Here is a 12161-nt window from a genome sequence, read left to right as displayed (position 1 = left end):
TTATTTAAAGCCTGCAAGATGGCTCAAAAGGTCCCTAACTCCTTCAAGCAAAGGAGTTAACCCTTCTGTGAGAAGGCTCTACAAAACCTGGAGGAGGGGAGCCTCTGCAGACAGCTGAAACACTGGTGTTTTTTCTGCCATTGGATTTTCGATTTTTTTTTTAATAAACTAATGAATTACTGTATGCATCATCTGAAAATGGCTCAAATCGCACAGCTGATGTAACCCTCCCTGTCAATTTAATTGCACAGTAGAAAAACATTTGCACTCCCATGCAGAGGCAAGATCCCATCACGGTAGCCACCACCGCAGAAGATGTTATAGCAAATGAGAGACGAATATGGAAAATAAACAGTTGACTACAACAAACTAGCTTAGGAGCCAAGGCAGTATAACTATTGTCCCAGCTGCACCGTGCCGCGTTTCTGGGCGCTACAGCTCCGAGCTCAGCCCTTCTTTGGGAGTTTTCGGATACTTCTCAGCGAACCTTCCAGGTAGGGACAATTCCCGCGGGTTCATGCAGCGCCTGGCACCAGGCTGCTCCGAACAGGCTGACTGTCAAAAATCACACTTTTTGGGGGTTATGGTCATATGGAAGGAGGGCACGGAAGTGTTTTCTAAAGGCTTTCCTGATGAGGTAACAGGCAGGTAAACTTTTTCCCAGCCGTATTTTCATTTTATTTATTTATTTATTTATTACTATTTCTTTGCAGGTTTTAGACAGCACTCCCACGGCAAAGCAGCTGCATTTTGCCACTTACTGTGAAATTTGCAGCAGTGGCTGGGCCAAAGCCTGAACTGCTGGAGTCACGGGAGTACGCGGGATGCTCGGTCTCCACTAAAAAGGAGCAGGAGGAAAAAAAAGAGAAGAGACAAGAAGAGCCTGCAACTCTTTGCTGGAGCAAAAATTGAAAATGTGAATCCTAAAAAGCAAAAATTAAACACATCAGTCACATCCGCTAGGAGCCTCACCCAAAAAGTCTAAATATTTTGATAGGTGACACAGGAAGTTTTTGTAATTCCTCCTCTCAGGCTGGGTGAGGGCTGCACGCGCACGTGAAACTATCTAACGTCCTTGCAGCTCCCCGAGAAGCCAAGGCCTGGCCCTGCGCGGCGCTGGCACCGCCAGCGCCCCGACTGCACTTTGCTCGGTTTTGTGCCTCTTGCACAAACCCAGAGGGCCCAGAGTCGGGGGTTAACAGCCTCCGTCCGGGCGCAGCCCCCCCCCCCCCGAACTTTCCACCGCATGAAGTTTTTGTGCGGACAACGATTAAGTTTGGGCAAAAAGACCTCTGCATGAAATCAGGTCTGCGACCGATGCTCTTAGCCTACCCATGTTTCTTCTGAAAAACAAGGCAATGTGGCTACGGTAAGCACGGAAACGCATTCTTCAGGTCAGACCTCCCTCTGAAAAACGTCTAATTAATAACAGCAGACAGGAGGTGACGAGGAGTGTATAATTCATACAGACTCTACAAAAGGTCTACAAACCGCCTTATTCTACTGCTGGGCAGGTTTAATACTTGCACGCAAAACAAATATACAAAGTTTGCCAGCGTAGGGAGAGAAGATAACTTGATTAAGAAAAAAGAAAGTCATTTTACTTCCCACGTCCTGCATACGTTTGTGGAGAAGCGGGAGAATTTCGCTCTTCCTCCTCCTGCAGCAACTTGCAGGACCATGATTTATTTCAGAAATAAATATCCGAACAGAAAACTCAACGGTAAACTGAATCCTAGCCCGTACACCAGTGCTTCGGCATTGAGGGTGCCCAGAACAAGACGTTTGCCTAGAGCACCGGGAAGGGAGGTTTGTAACTGGCCGGGAGCACGGCCTTGCTCCCACCTGGTCCTGCAGAAAGCCCTAAAGGGCTCTTCTGCTGCTCCTCAGCAGATCCTCTCCTAGTCTTCATCGCCCACTTACAGCCCGGCGATGGTCTCAGCATCAGTAATAAGAGCCAGCGGAGAACACAGGAATCTTCCCTGAACTCGATGATTTCGGCATCCTTCAGCTGTTCCCCACTGCCCAGGCCTCCCTCTCTTCCCTCCAGCCATCCTGCGCTTCCACCGGGGCTCCAGGGAATTTTTCTTCTCCAGTCACAAGCTCCGAGAGCATCCCTGTGTGTCCCAGCAGCTCGGATTGCTAATTCTACACGCACCTTTGGAAAAGGAAGAGGACAGACCTACTCCCTGCTGTTTTTAAGAGAAGCCCTTGGCCCAGCCGCTCTGAAGCCAGGTTGCTCGCCCGCCCGGTTGAGCTTGTTCAGAGATAATTTCCCCGTCTCTCATGCACACGCACATCCAAAATCAAGACATTACTTTGGACTAATACCCACAGAAGGCAGAATCTGCACTAGTGGAATAACAGAAGTTGAACATCAAGGTTTTTGGAAAGCTCACAGTATCTGCTCGGCTTTGTTTATGCTGAGGGAGTGGCTGGGTTTCAGGCAGCCTCTTTTTCAAAGGCTTTTTGTTAATAACTAAATGAAAAACCCAGAGTTGAGGTTTTCTTCTTAAAAAGAAAAAACAAAACCCAAAAAAACTGTGATTAAGGATATGGAGAAAGAAAAAGTCAGTCTCTTCCTAACCTAATTGCACCGAGGCACTAACTTTAGGATCCCCAAATTACAGATGTATAACCCAAGACAATGAGCGCTTTCGTCAAGAATTAGCAAACCACACAAAACCAAATCCTTACTCGAACGCCTGGCAATTTCAAGTGCATCTGTTCCACTTTGCAAGTAAAACCAAAGGATTTGGGGGGTGTTTTTTCTTCTATTATGAAGACAGGACACTCTGCACTATTTTCACACCATCTAATAAGCAATATTGCTTAGCCTAAGAGATGATACTCAATGGAATCCAACAGATTTTAAAGTCATTTTTCTTTTTAGTTATGATGCAAGCCCTCTCAAATATAAAAACAGGAGCTGTTTTCAGACTTGGCTTTTGACTGAAAACATTAAACATCAGGATCTGAAGAAAAATCTATTTTGCTTCCTCAAGGTCTACTAGGGGAAAAAAAAAAAAAAAAGTCAAGTATGTGTAGGTTCACAATAATATTACTAACACAAAACAGTTCAGCATAAATCACGGCAGAGGCCGAGCTGTGGACTAGCACAGAGAACGGTGCCGTCATTCCAGCCCGTAGCAGCAGAGGAGCTCTGGAAACCATTGCAAATGTCACGGCATGGAGATGGACGGTGTGGCTGACCTTTGGAAACCAGCGGGAGGATCTCAACAAAAATATCCTGGCTACCCTGAGCCATGCAGCTCCTACAGGACCAAGGAAGATTCTGGTCCACCTACTTAGTCTACAAGGAAACGGGGAAAGAGGGAAGGAAAAAAAAATGACAATAACATCAAAAAAAAAAAAAAAAAAAAACCCTCTCCAAATCTGGCAACCTAACAGCTCGATATAGAAAGCTGCCAAATAGGCGACCTTTTATAGCTCTCTATCAGATCGGTAGGAAACAAATCCTAGTTGATAGCCCAGGCTTGTTTCCCAATACCCGAAAACTGCAGAGAACCCCAAACTTCAAGCATCCAATGCTGTAAAGATTTAATGTACAGATCTGAAGAGACAGCAAAAGCCTGAAAAACGGAGGAGTTTGATATGGGTCTGTGACAACCCGTCCCTCGCTGGAGTGGCCAGATCAGCAACCAGGCACCAGGGGATGTTTCCATGCTCCAGCGGCCACGGAAACGGGCTGCATCCTCCAGCAGGAGTCTCGAGCCTCACCTGTGAAAACCGCAACAGCAGCCAAACTGTGCAAGACCGAAACATGTGAGAACAAACAAAATAGCAAGTGTCAAGAGAGGCAGAGAAAATGATGACAGTGGTGAAAATTATGTTTTTTCAGTAGACAGCTCGCACGTTCAGCAGCGCTGTCACTCAGTGCTGAAAAGCCGCTGTCTTCCTTGTCCTGCAACCAGCGCCTCTGGTGACAGCGTTACAGGAGCAGAGAAGATCTTGGTATATGGTAGGGGGGACAATCCATCCCTATGTCCTTGGTACAAAAAGGTCACATAACACTCTCTTTCTGGAAGGCTTAAAAATTTTCAGAGAGAGCTAGAGCAAAACTCTGTAGAAATATAGACCAAGACAATCCAGCATTTTGCTGCCCTCAAAGTTCACATGCTCAGCTAGAAGGAATCTGGATATACTAGAGGGGTCCAAGTACCAACTTTCTAAATATTGACTGATCACAGTAAGGATCCCTGCATTCAGCTAACTTTTCCCCTCAACTCTTAATATTGCTTCTATAAATTCCTAGCACTCACTCATACAGAACCAATATTCTGTTTTTGCATCAATAAATTCAAGTCACTTAGCTGTAGCCCACAAGGATTAAAAAAGTTGTATGCCTTGATTTTGAGTGTTCCAGGCAAAGCAAAAGTGTTTAAAAACCTTGGAAAGACTAAAGTAAGTGCCTGGACTAAAGTAAGGGAATAAATAACAGAAATTTGGCCTTTTTACTTACACCATCAATACAGGTCTCCAGGAATATATCTTTGCCTGCTGCTAATTCAGTGGGAAATGTTCCCGAGGCACTAGCATGTTCTCAGTCTCCAAGTTACCTTCAAACTGAACAATGCTGAATGCCAACAAGCAAGGGACATGTTGGCCCATGTGGCTGATCCTACGTGGCCACCACCTGCCTCCAACTAAGCGAGAGGATCTGTGCCCAGATCAGCAATTATACAGACTTGAGCTGTTTGCACCAGGCCTCTTGCAAGAGATGATGATCACAAAAAGATGCTACTCAAAAACTTTTTAAATGTACAATGTCTCATAAAAAACTCAGCATAGCTGCCCTTGGGGAGATGTTTCCCCTGTGTATGCATACAGTGTTGAAGCGGTAGAGGTATTCTTGGGCATCAGATAAAGAGATACAGAAATGGTCAAAAAAGACCCAAGAATGATGGCAACCTGCACCAGAGAAAGATGGGAACCCCAAATGTAGAAATGCAATGAGCTAGTGATGGTTTGGCTGTTAAATCTGCTAAAAGACATTCCTAAATGTCTAACAAGATACACGGAAGATCAATCTTAACGCTCATATGAGCAGCTCAATAATTCACTAATGCAGAAGTTGAAACAGCCTTAAAAAAATAAACCAAGAACAAGACAAAGGTGGTGTTAGCATCTTTTTTTTTTTTTTTTTTTTTTTTTTTTTTTTTTTGCAATAATCTTGAATGATTGCTCATAATAAGCCTATAACTGTGATTTAATTGTGCTGTGGTCTGACTAGCCTGGAGAGAGCCTGGAATCTCCTCACAATGGGTGCAAAGATTAACCTTATCGTGGGGAGCATAATCCACTTTCATCCCATTAAAAGAATCATATTAATTTCCAAATTTTTTTTTAAATGAAAGAAAAGTTGTGGCACTTGGGGTGCTAACTCATTGCTCTTTAGAGTCAGTAAAGGAACAGGTAAATATTTTGCCACAAGTAGGATCACCTTCTAAATCCTGACAAGTGCTACGCTGTAAGTTCAGGCAGAGTAAAGATAAGGTCCTTCAAACAGCAGCATTTCAATACACCCCCACACACATCCCATGACTCTCTAAAGCAGTATTGCATTTAATAAACAAGATTATCAATATGTGACAACATATTAGAAGTTATCTGGAAAAGAGAATCTGTCTTATTTTATGGTTGGGTAGTGACCAGCCCGGCATAATGCTCATCCCGGCTGGTCAATGTTGAAAACAGGCCTTAAAAATCTCAAATGCGTGAATGCCTCCAAACTTCCAGATGGCAAAATCTTTCATTCCGCTTGAGATCCACTTAGACAAAGTTTAAGAACAGCGGTCAAACAGAAGAACTACTTAGAGAATTCACTGTACAAGCAACCAGCATTTAGTTGCACAAAGAATAAAGGAAAGCACTTTTTGGAGGTCATGTGAGACACTATAGGAGTAAATTCCTAGGAACTGCAGGAGCTCTCTAAATGTCTTTGACCCTCCCTAGCCCAACGGAGGCAGCTGACTGCACATAAAAAACGAGTGCCAGCTCTGCTGCATCTCGCAGAGGTAGGAGGGCATCAGCCTTCGCTCACGGTCTCTTTAATGCCAGGCACTGGCGCAACCTGTTTCGCACAAGATACTCGGTGTTACCCATTAACAAAGCAACGCGCTGCTTCCCAGTGCCTGCAGAACTATTGATCGCATAAAAATTCACCAACACGTCAACTTGGAAAAAGAAGAAAAAAAAGAAAGAAAAAAAACAGAAGATGGCACTTCTCTCACAAACCCTCTTAGGGGGAAAAAAAAGGTCCAAATTCCAGCTCAGGTAAACTTCTTGAACGAAGCTGCTTTCATTCACATTAACAGATACAACTGATTCCAACATTTCATGGCAGGCTCGCAGAGCAAATGCCAGCATGACATTAAAGAGTTCAGTCACCGTACCCATATATTAGAATTCATCCTAGGGTCAAGTTAATGTTTGAAAAAAAACAAATACACCTGGTTGGAGATGGTAAACAGTGATTGTTTCTGCTTGGGATCACGCCTGCTCGTATTTGCCCTGCACACTGTTTAAAAAAAAAAAAAAAATCCTCTCTACTGTGGGATCATCCCAGGTCCAAAGTACTATGAACATACCTTCTGCATGAACTAATCCCCACAGTATCGAGGTGACTGATAACTTCAGGTTTGCGATTTGGGGAGATACTTTCTAGGGAAGCAAAGTGTTGAGCTGAGAACTGAAAAACAATTTAAAAGTAAGTGTATGAAAACACCAGCTTTGACAGTTCTCCTTACCGAACATCAGGCCTGGCATGATTTGGCATAGGTCATCTAATCAAAGACCAAAAAAAAAAAAAAAAAAAAAAAAAAAAAAAAAAAAACAACAGTAATCTTAAGATCTCTCTGCACTTGTGCATGTCGCAAGGAGGCAAAATATCTTCTTGCCTGCCTTAAACAAAACACGTTACCTGTCACTGGTACAGCCTTAATTCCTCCCTTGTGAAGGAGGGCACGATAAACTTTACTGGTGCCAGATTGCTGATCGGGGTGAGTAAGAAGAAACAGCACAGTTAATTTAAAATACCCTGTTCCTATTACCAATTTATCCAAAAAAGCAATTTTGAAAAACACAAACTAAACTCTAGGAAGCTACAACATTAACAACGCAGCCTAGAAATCATGTCAGGATGACGCAAGTTTTACACAAGATCTGCTACCATTGCTCCTACACGCCGGCGCGCCCGCTCGACGCTCTCCGACTAAGCACTAATACAACCACGTTTATTAACTCCACAGCAGTTAATGGCCAAACCCATCAGAATTTAGGCACAGATGTGAGTTGCAAGCACAGTCATAAAAGAACTACATTTTAACTAAAATAATGTTTTTTCATGTTTGACAGTTTGGAAAACTACTAAAATAAGTGGCAGTAGATTATTTTTCTCTCCCCCCGCCCAAATCAGTCACTTATAATGGTATATAATAGCAAAATGGGCACTTACTGGGAAAAGGAAAGTTTTGTTAAAAGTTCTTTAGTTTTTCTTACTCTTTCTCACAGGATAAAGGAAGGACCTAGAAATCCCCTATGAACAATATTAAATACTGTTATTCCAATTAAGCAAATTCCTGTAGGTTCCCCATTTTTGTACTATGTGAGAACCTATTCAAGCTTATGACTCACAAAAGCAAGAAAAAAAATATTGTATTTGGACCTGTCAGCCTATAAACCTTGGTTTAATGGTGAAGCATGTGCGCAGCTTATTCAACCTTTGTTTCACATCTTAGTGCCTTGTCTTCTACTACCTGCAAGGTCAGAACAGTTATTTTCTCTGTTCATGCCTGCAGATGACTGACTTATTTATAGTAAGTTTCCTGTTTTTCCAGCCTTGTAAATGTCATACATAGTAGACAAGCCTATAAAACTTATACATTTCCAGGCTAAAGATTTCCACAGCACTTCAGCACCAATTCATTAGGCACTAAGAACTGGGAGGAGGAAGAGAATCATACAGTTAAAATTGTGTTTACAATCCAATCTTCACACTCCCTTGCTGTCTGCTCTAGTGTCACACATCTCCTGTTGAATGACAGTTGCCATCCCTATAACGAGATTTTTAATCAACACAGAAGTAATGCATTTTAATTAAAACACTCTCCTTTCCCGCACATCCAATCCTGATCCACGAGGGAGTTCCCTGTTCTGTGCAGAACACCACACAGATGCCAGCCTATCATTAAGAGAGGCAAGAGGAACGGCTTTCTAAGCCACAAAAATATTTAGTGATTAAAAATTTAAAAAATCTATTCTATATTCCATTCTAATAAAGCATTAAAAAAAAAAAAAAAAAAAAAAAAGGAAAATATGATCTCATAGCTGCCAGGGGCTTGGTTCTCACTCTCTCACTCCTGGAGGAGGAAGGTCCAAGGTTCAAGTTCCTGCCCTGGCTCCAGGCAGAGCTTTGAACCTTTTTCTCCCAAGTCTCAGGTGAACCCAGCTACTGAGAGAGAGAGAGAGAAACAAAACAAAACAAAAAACAACAAAAAAAAAACCCAACTCTCTGACTCATTTTGACCAGACACTGCATCCTGCAGCCGAGACACATTCATCCTTAAATTCTGTCATTTCTGGTATATTCCCACAATGAGTTTCCATTCGGACTAAGCAATGTTTTCAACAAAAGAAAAGTTTGATCACAAATTGCTTGTCTCTTACCCATCTTCCTGCACCCACAATGCTGATGCCTTTGCAGCATCAGAAGCCACACACTAACACTTCTGCTAAAACAATCAGCATGTTAAAAACCTGCGCGATTTCCTCACACTTTTCTTTATTTTACTCTCTCCCTCCCCTCTTGGGCAATGAAAATTAGCAGACTCAGTTTCACTCCCTGGTTTCCAGTGAGGCAGAGAAAATGCAGCAGGGGAAAATAGGTATGTGCTTAAAGAAAATTGTTTTCATTGGCGTTCAACGCTGCTTGCTGGAATATTGTTAACACCAAAACCCTAAGCCAGTAGAAATAAGTTGATATCTAAGAATTGGGGCAACTGTGAGCTGCTAGCATCCCTGCAAGAAGAAAGTGGAGGGCAGAGCAGGGTTACGCAGCACAAGCACAGCCACAGCCGGCCGCTCTCTACCACGCAGAGCGGGACACACCATCGCCGTGATTTACTCCGATGGTGGGAGCTTGAACGACGGCCGTGAAACAAGTGCCTCCAGAACGGCTCGTAAATCAGGCTGGCGGACAAGGCTTCAGAGGACTGTCCTGCCAACCTGCGGTAAAAGCCAGGGCCAAGCGACAGAGATAAGGTCATTTCAGCTGCTGCATCTCCAGCAACCGGCCAGGTTGAGAACGCTGGAAACCATCATCCGCCACAGGAGATTCCCCCTACTTCGGGATGTGTACGTGTTCGGATAATAATAAACCTTTCCCTAAAGACTCTCCTGAAAGAACCTAAGAAAACTTCCCTTGCTTCCTGCAGCTACCCGTGACCCGGGGGTGTGCTGCTCCACCACCCGCACCTACAGGTGTTGCGGCACATTCCTGTTGATCCTGCCCAGCCAAATAACCTTAGCAGCTGTCGCAACACTAACAGTTTCCTGGCACTGAATTCAAGTCCTGCCCTGGAAACTACAAACCGATGAGCCAGGCCTGCTCCGCTAACCTGTTCCGCGGCTGCTGCCTGCACACAGGCATGAAGTGGGGGGTGTTTGGGGAGGAGGGGGGAGTTCTGCTTTTTGGGGAGCGGTCGCACACATCGTCTGCGGGGCCGAGAGCGCAGCCGCGTCCCCCCCGCGCAGGGGCGAGCCCACGCCGGCTCTCAGCGCCGCCGGGATAGGCGTCCCGCGGAGCCGCTCCGCCGTCCCCACGCAGGCGCCGCGCACCGGGCGCTGCCGCGGCCCGAGCCCAGCCGAGCGGTGCCGCGCGGGGCGCGCACCCGCTGCCGGCGGAGCAACGTCCCCCCCGCTCCGCCTTCCCGAGCGCGCCCCGAAACTCCGAAACTCCCACGGAGAAAGTCTCCTGCCACGGCTCGCCGCAGGCCGATTCGGCACGGTAACGTGTCTGTATGCGTATTTGCACGCCTATGCGTGTGTGCACACGCACGCCCTTGCACAGCAGCGCGGTGTGCGCGTGCCCCGCCGCCAGCAGCACCCGCGGGTGCTCCCCGCTCGGGGCCGCGCTGATGCTCGCCCCGCGTCTCCGCACCCAAAACTTCCCGGGCAAGAGCAAACTTGGCGGCGGCGGAGCGCGGGCCGTGCCGAGCCGTGCTATGCCGTGCCGTGCCGTGCCCCTGCCCCCCCCCCCCTCCCTTCCGGCTCCCCGCCGGCCCCCTCGCACCTTGTCTGACGGCTTTGACGGCGATGGGGTCCTTGCAGCTGCGGATCACTTCCAGCACGTCGTAGCGCGGCAGCCCGGAGACGCGGACCCCCTGCACCTCCAGCAGCAGCTCGCCCTCGCTCAGCGCCGCCTCGCCGCCCCCCGCCGCCACCGCGCCCGCGTAGGGGAACTCGCCGTGCTCCGCGCCGCCGAGCAGGGCGAAGCCCAGCTGCCCGCCGGGCCCGCGGCTCAGCGAGCACTGCCGCACCCGGCTGGCCCAGTGGTTCTTCTTCTGCGCCACCCGCGACATGCTGTGCGCGGCCCTCCGCCGGCCCCGGCGCGCGCTAAGCAGGTGCGCAGCGGGGCGCCGACCCGCCGGCGCACAGACGGCGCCGTGCCCCGCCGCCGCCTCAAGCCATCGCCGCCCGCGCCGCGCCGCGCCTGGCTCCGCTCTGCTCCGCTCCGGCCGCGGAGGCTCCGCGCCCGCGGAGGGCGCGCGCCCGCCTTCGCCTGCCCCCTAGTCTTCTTTTTTTTTTTTTTTTTTTCCTCTTCGTTAAAAAAAAAAAAAAAAAAAAAAAAAAACTAACTAAATCCGCCCCCCGCCAGATCCTCCTCCACCTCGCTTTTGTTTTGTTTGCGGTTGTTTCCCCTCCTTCCGCGCCCGCGCCTCCCGTGCGCGGGCGCTGCGCGGCGCCTTTAAGGCGATACAAAGACTCCGCTTGTTTTGTTACATTTCTCTCTACCCCGCTGCACCGCGCTCGGCGCCGCCGGCGCAGGCGCCCTCCGCACACTCCTCCCCGGCCCGCCCGCTCCCCGCCCCCGGCCCGGCCCGGCCCGGCTCGGCCCGGCCCGGCCCGCGCGGGAGCTGCCGGCGAGGGCCGCAGTTCAGGTTGTCTCTCGCTTCCCGGGTTTAAACGCCCTGCTTGCACTCGCAGCCAACTTTTTATTTTTTCCCCCTTCTCTCCCCTCCCTCCCCCCCAAAAAAAAGGAGCGGCGCCGAGCGTGCACCTTTGGGCCGATCTGGTTTTTGAAATTTCAGCAGGAATTACTCATTGCTGAGAACGGGCTCAGAAGCGAGCCCGCCTCCCCCGCCGCCCCCGACTTGGCGGAGCGTTCCTGGGAGCCCATTGAGAAGTTCAGCCTCTGTAATCTCCCGGAGCGGCTCATGTTTCGGGGAAAAGAAGAGTGGCGAGGGGGGAGGAGGGAGCTCCTTCCCTCTCCTGGGAGCATTTCCAGAGCTGGCCGAGTTGCAAACCTCGGAAAAATCACTGCTCACCTGCACTTGCTAAGGGTTTAAAGGATGGGACAAAATGAGGCAGGAGTCCCGAGAAAAGTCTTACACAAGTCTGTAATTAAAAGCAGCATCAAAGTGCTTGTGCAAGGCTGAATTAAAGCCAACATAGATCCTTAGCCCTCCACTTTCCAATTTCCAAGAGCATGAATTTTAATAATGCCCTTGTTCCCCCTGTATAATTATTTAGAACCTGGACAGACTGATACCAAGGTCCTTGTGGTGAGGAAGGACACGCATCAATTTATTTGCCCTTGGCCACAACTCTTCAAAGTTACCCAGAACTTTAATGACTGATGCAAAACTCAAACAGGAAAAAATATGTGTGCTTGCACCAGCTGTCTCTTCCAGGTCACGCTCCCTGCTTCCAAAACCTGAAAGCCAGGCCTCATTTTGAGCTGTCTTATGCATGACTGAACCCCTTCCAGCAAGAAACTCGGTTGTCAGATGTACGCGTGCCCTATTTTACTGCTGATCGGGACTGAGAAGTGACACAGGGAAACAAAAAGCCTCATCTTCAGTTCCTGCACCGCTGTAACACACACTCTGCTGGTACAGTCCAGCAGATCTTGCTGCTAT

General features: G+C 47.8%; 1 protein-coding gene across 17 annotated transcripts in view; it reads right to left on the bottom strand.

Annotated features, from left to right (window-relative positions):
• MAGI1 (membrane associated guanylate kinase, WW and PDZ domain containing 1) overlaps window positions 1–10700 on the bottom strand; it is a 333885-nt gene extending 323185 nt beyond the window's left edge. For all 17 annotated transcript variants that reach the window (XM_062585950.1, XM_062585942.1, XM_062585943.1 and 14 more), the window contains exon 1: window positions 10313–10700. In XM_062585950.1, coding sequence (XP_062441934.1) covers window positions 10313–10601 — 289 coding nt within the window. In that variant the 5' untranslated portion in view covers window positions 10602–10700. The remainder of the gene's footprint in view (window positions 1–10312) is intronic.
• Between the last annotated feature and the right edge of the window lie 1461 nt (window positions 10701–12161).

This window comes from Rhea pennata, chromosome 12, assembly GCF_028389875.1.
Source record: "Rhea pennata isolate bPtePen1 chromosome 12, bPtePen1.pri, whole genome shotgun sequence".
In the NCBI taxonomy this organism is placed as follows: domain Eukaryota; kingdom Metazoa; phylum Chordata; class Aves; order Rheiformes; family Rheidae; genus Rhea; species Rhea pennata.
Note: the sequence above shows the minus strand (reverse complement) of the source record. Positions and strands in the feature narration are given on the sequence as shown.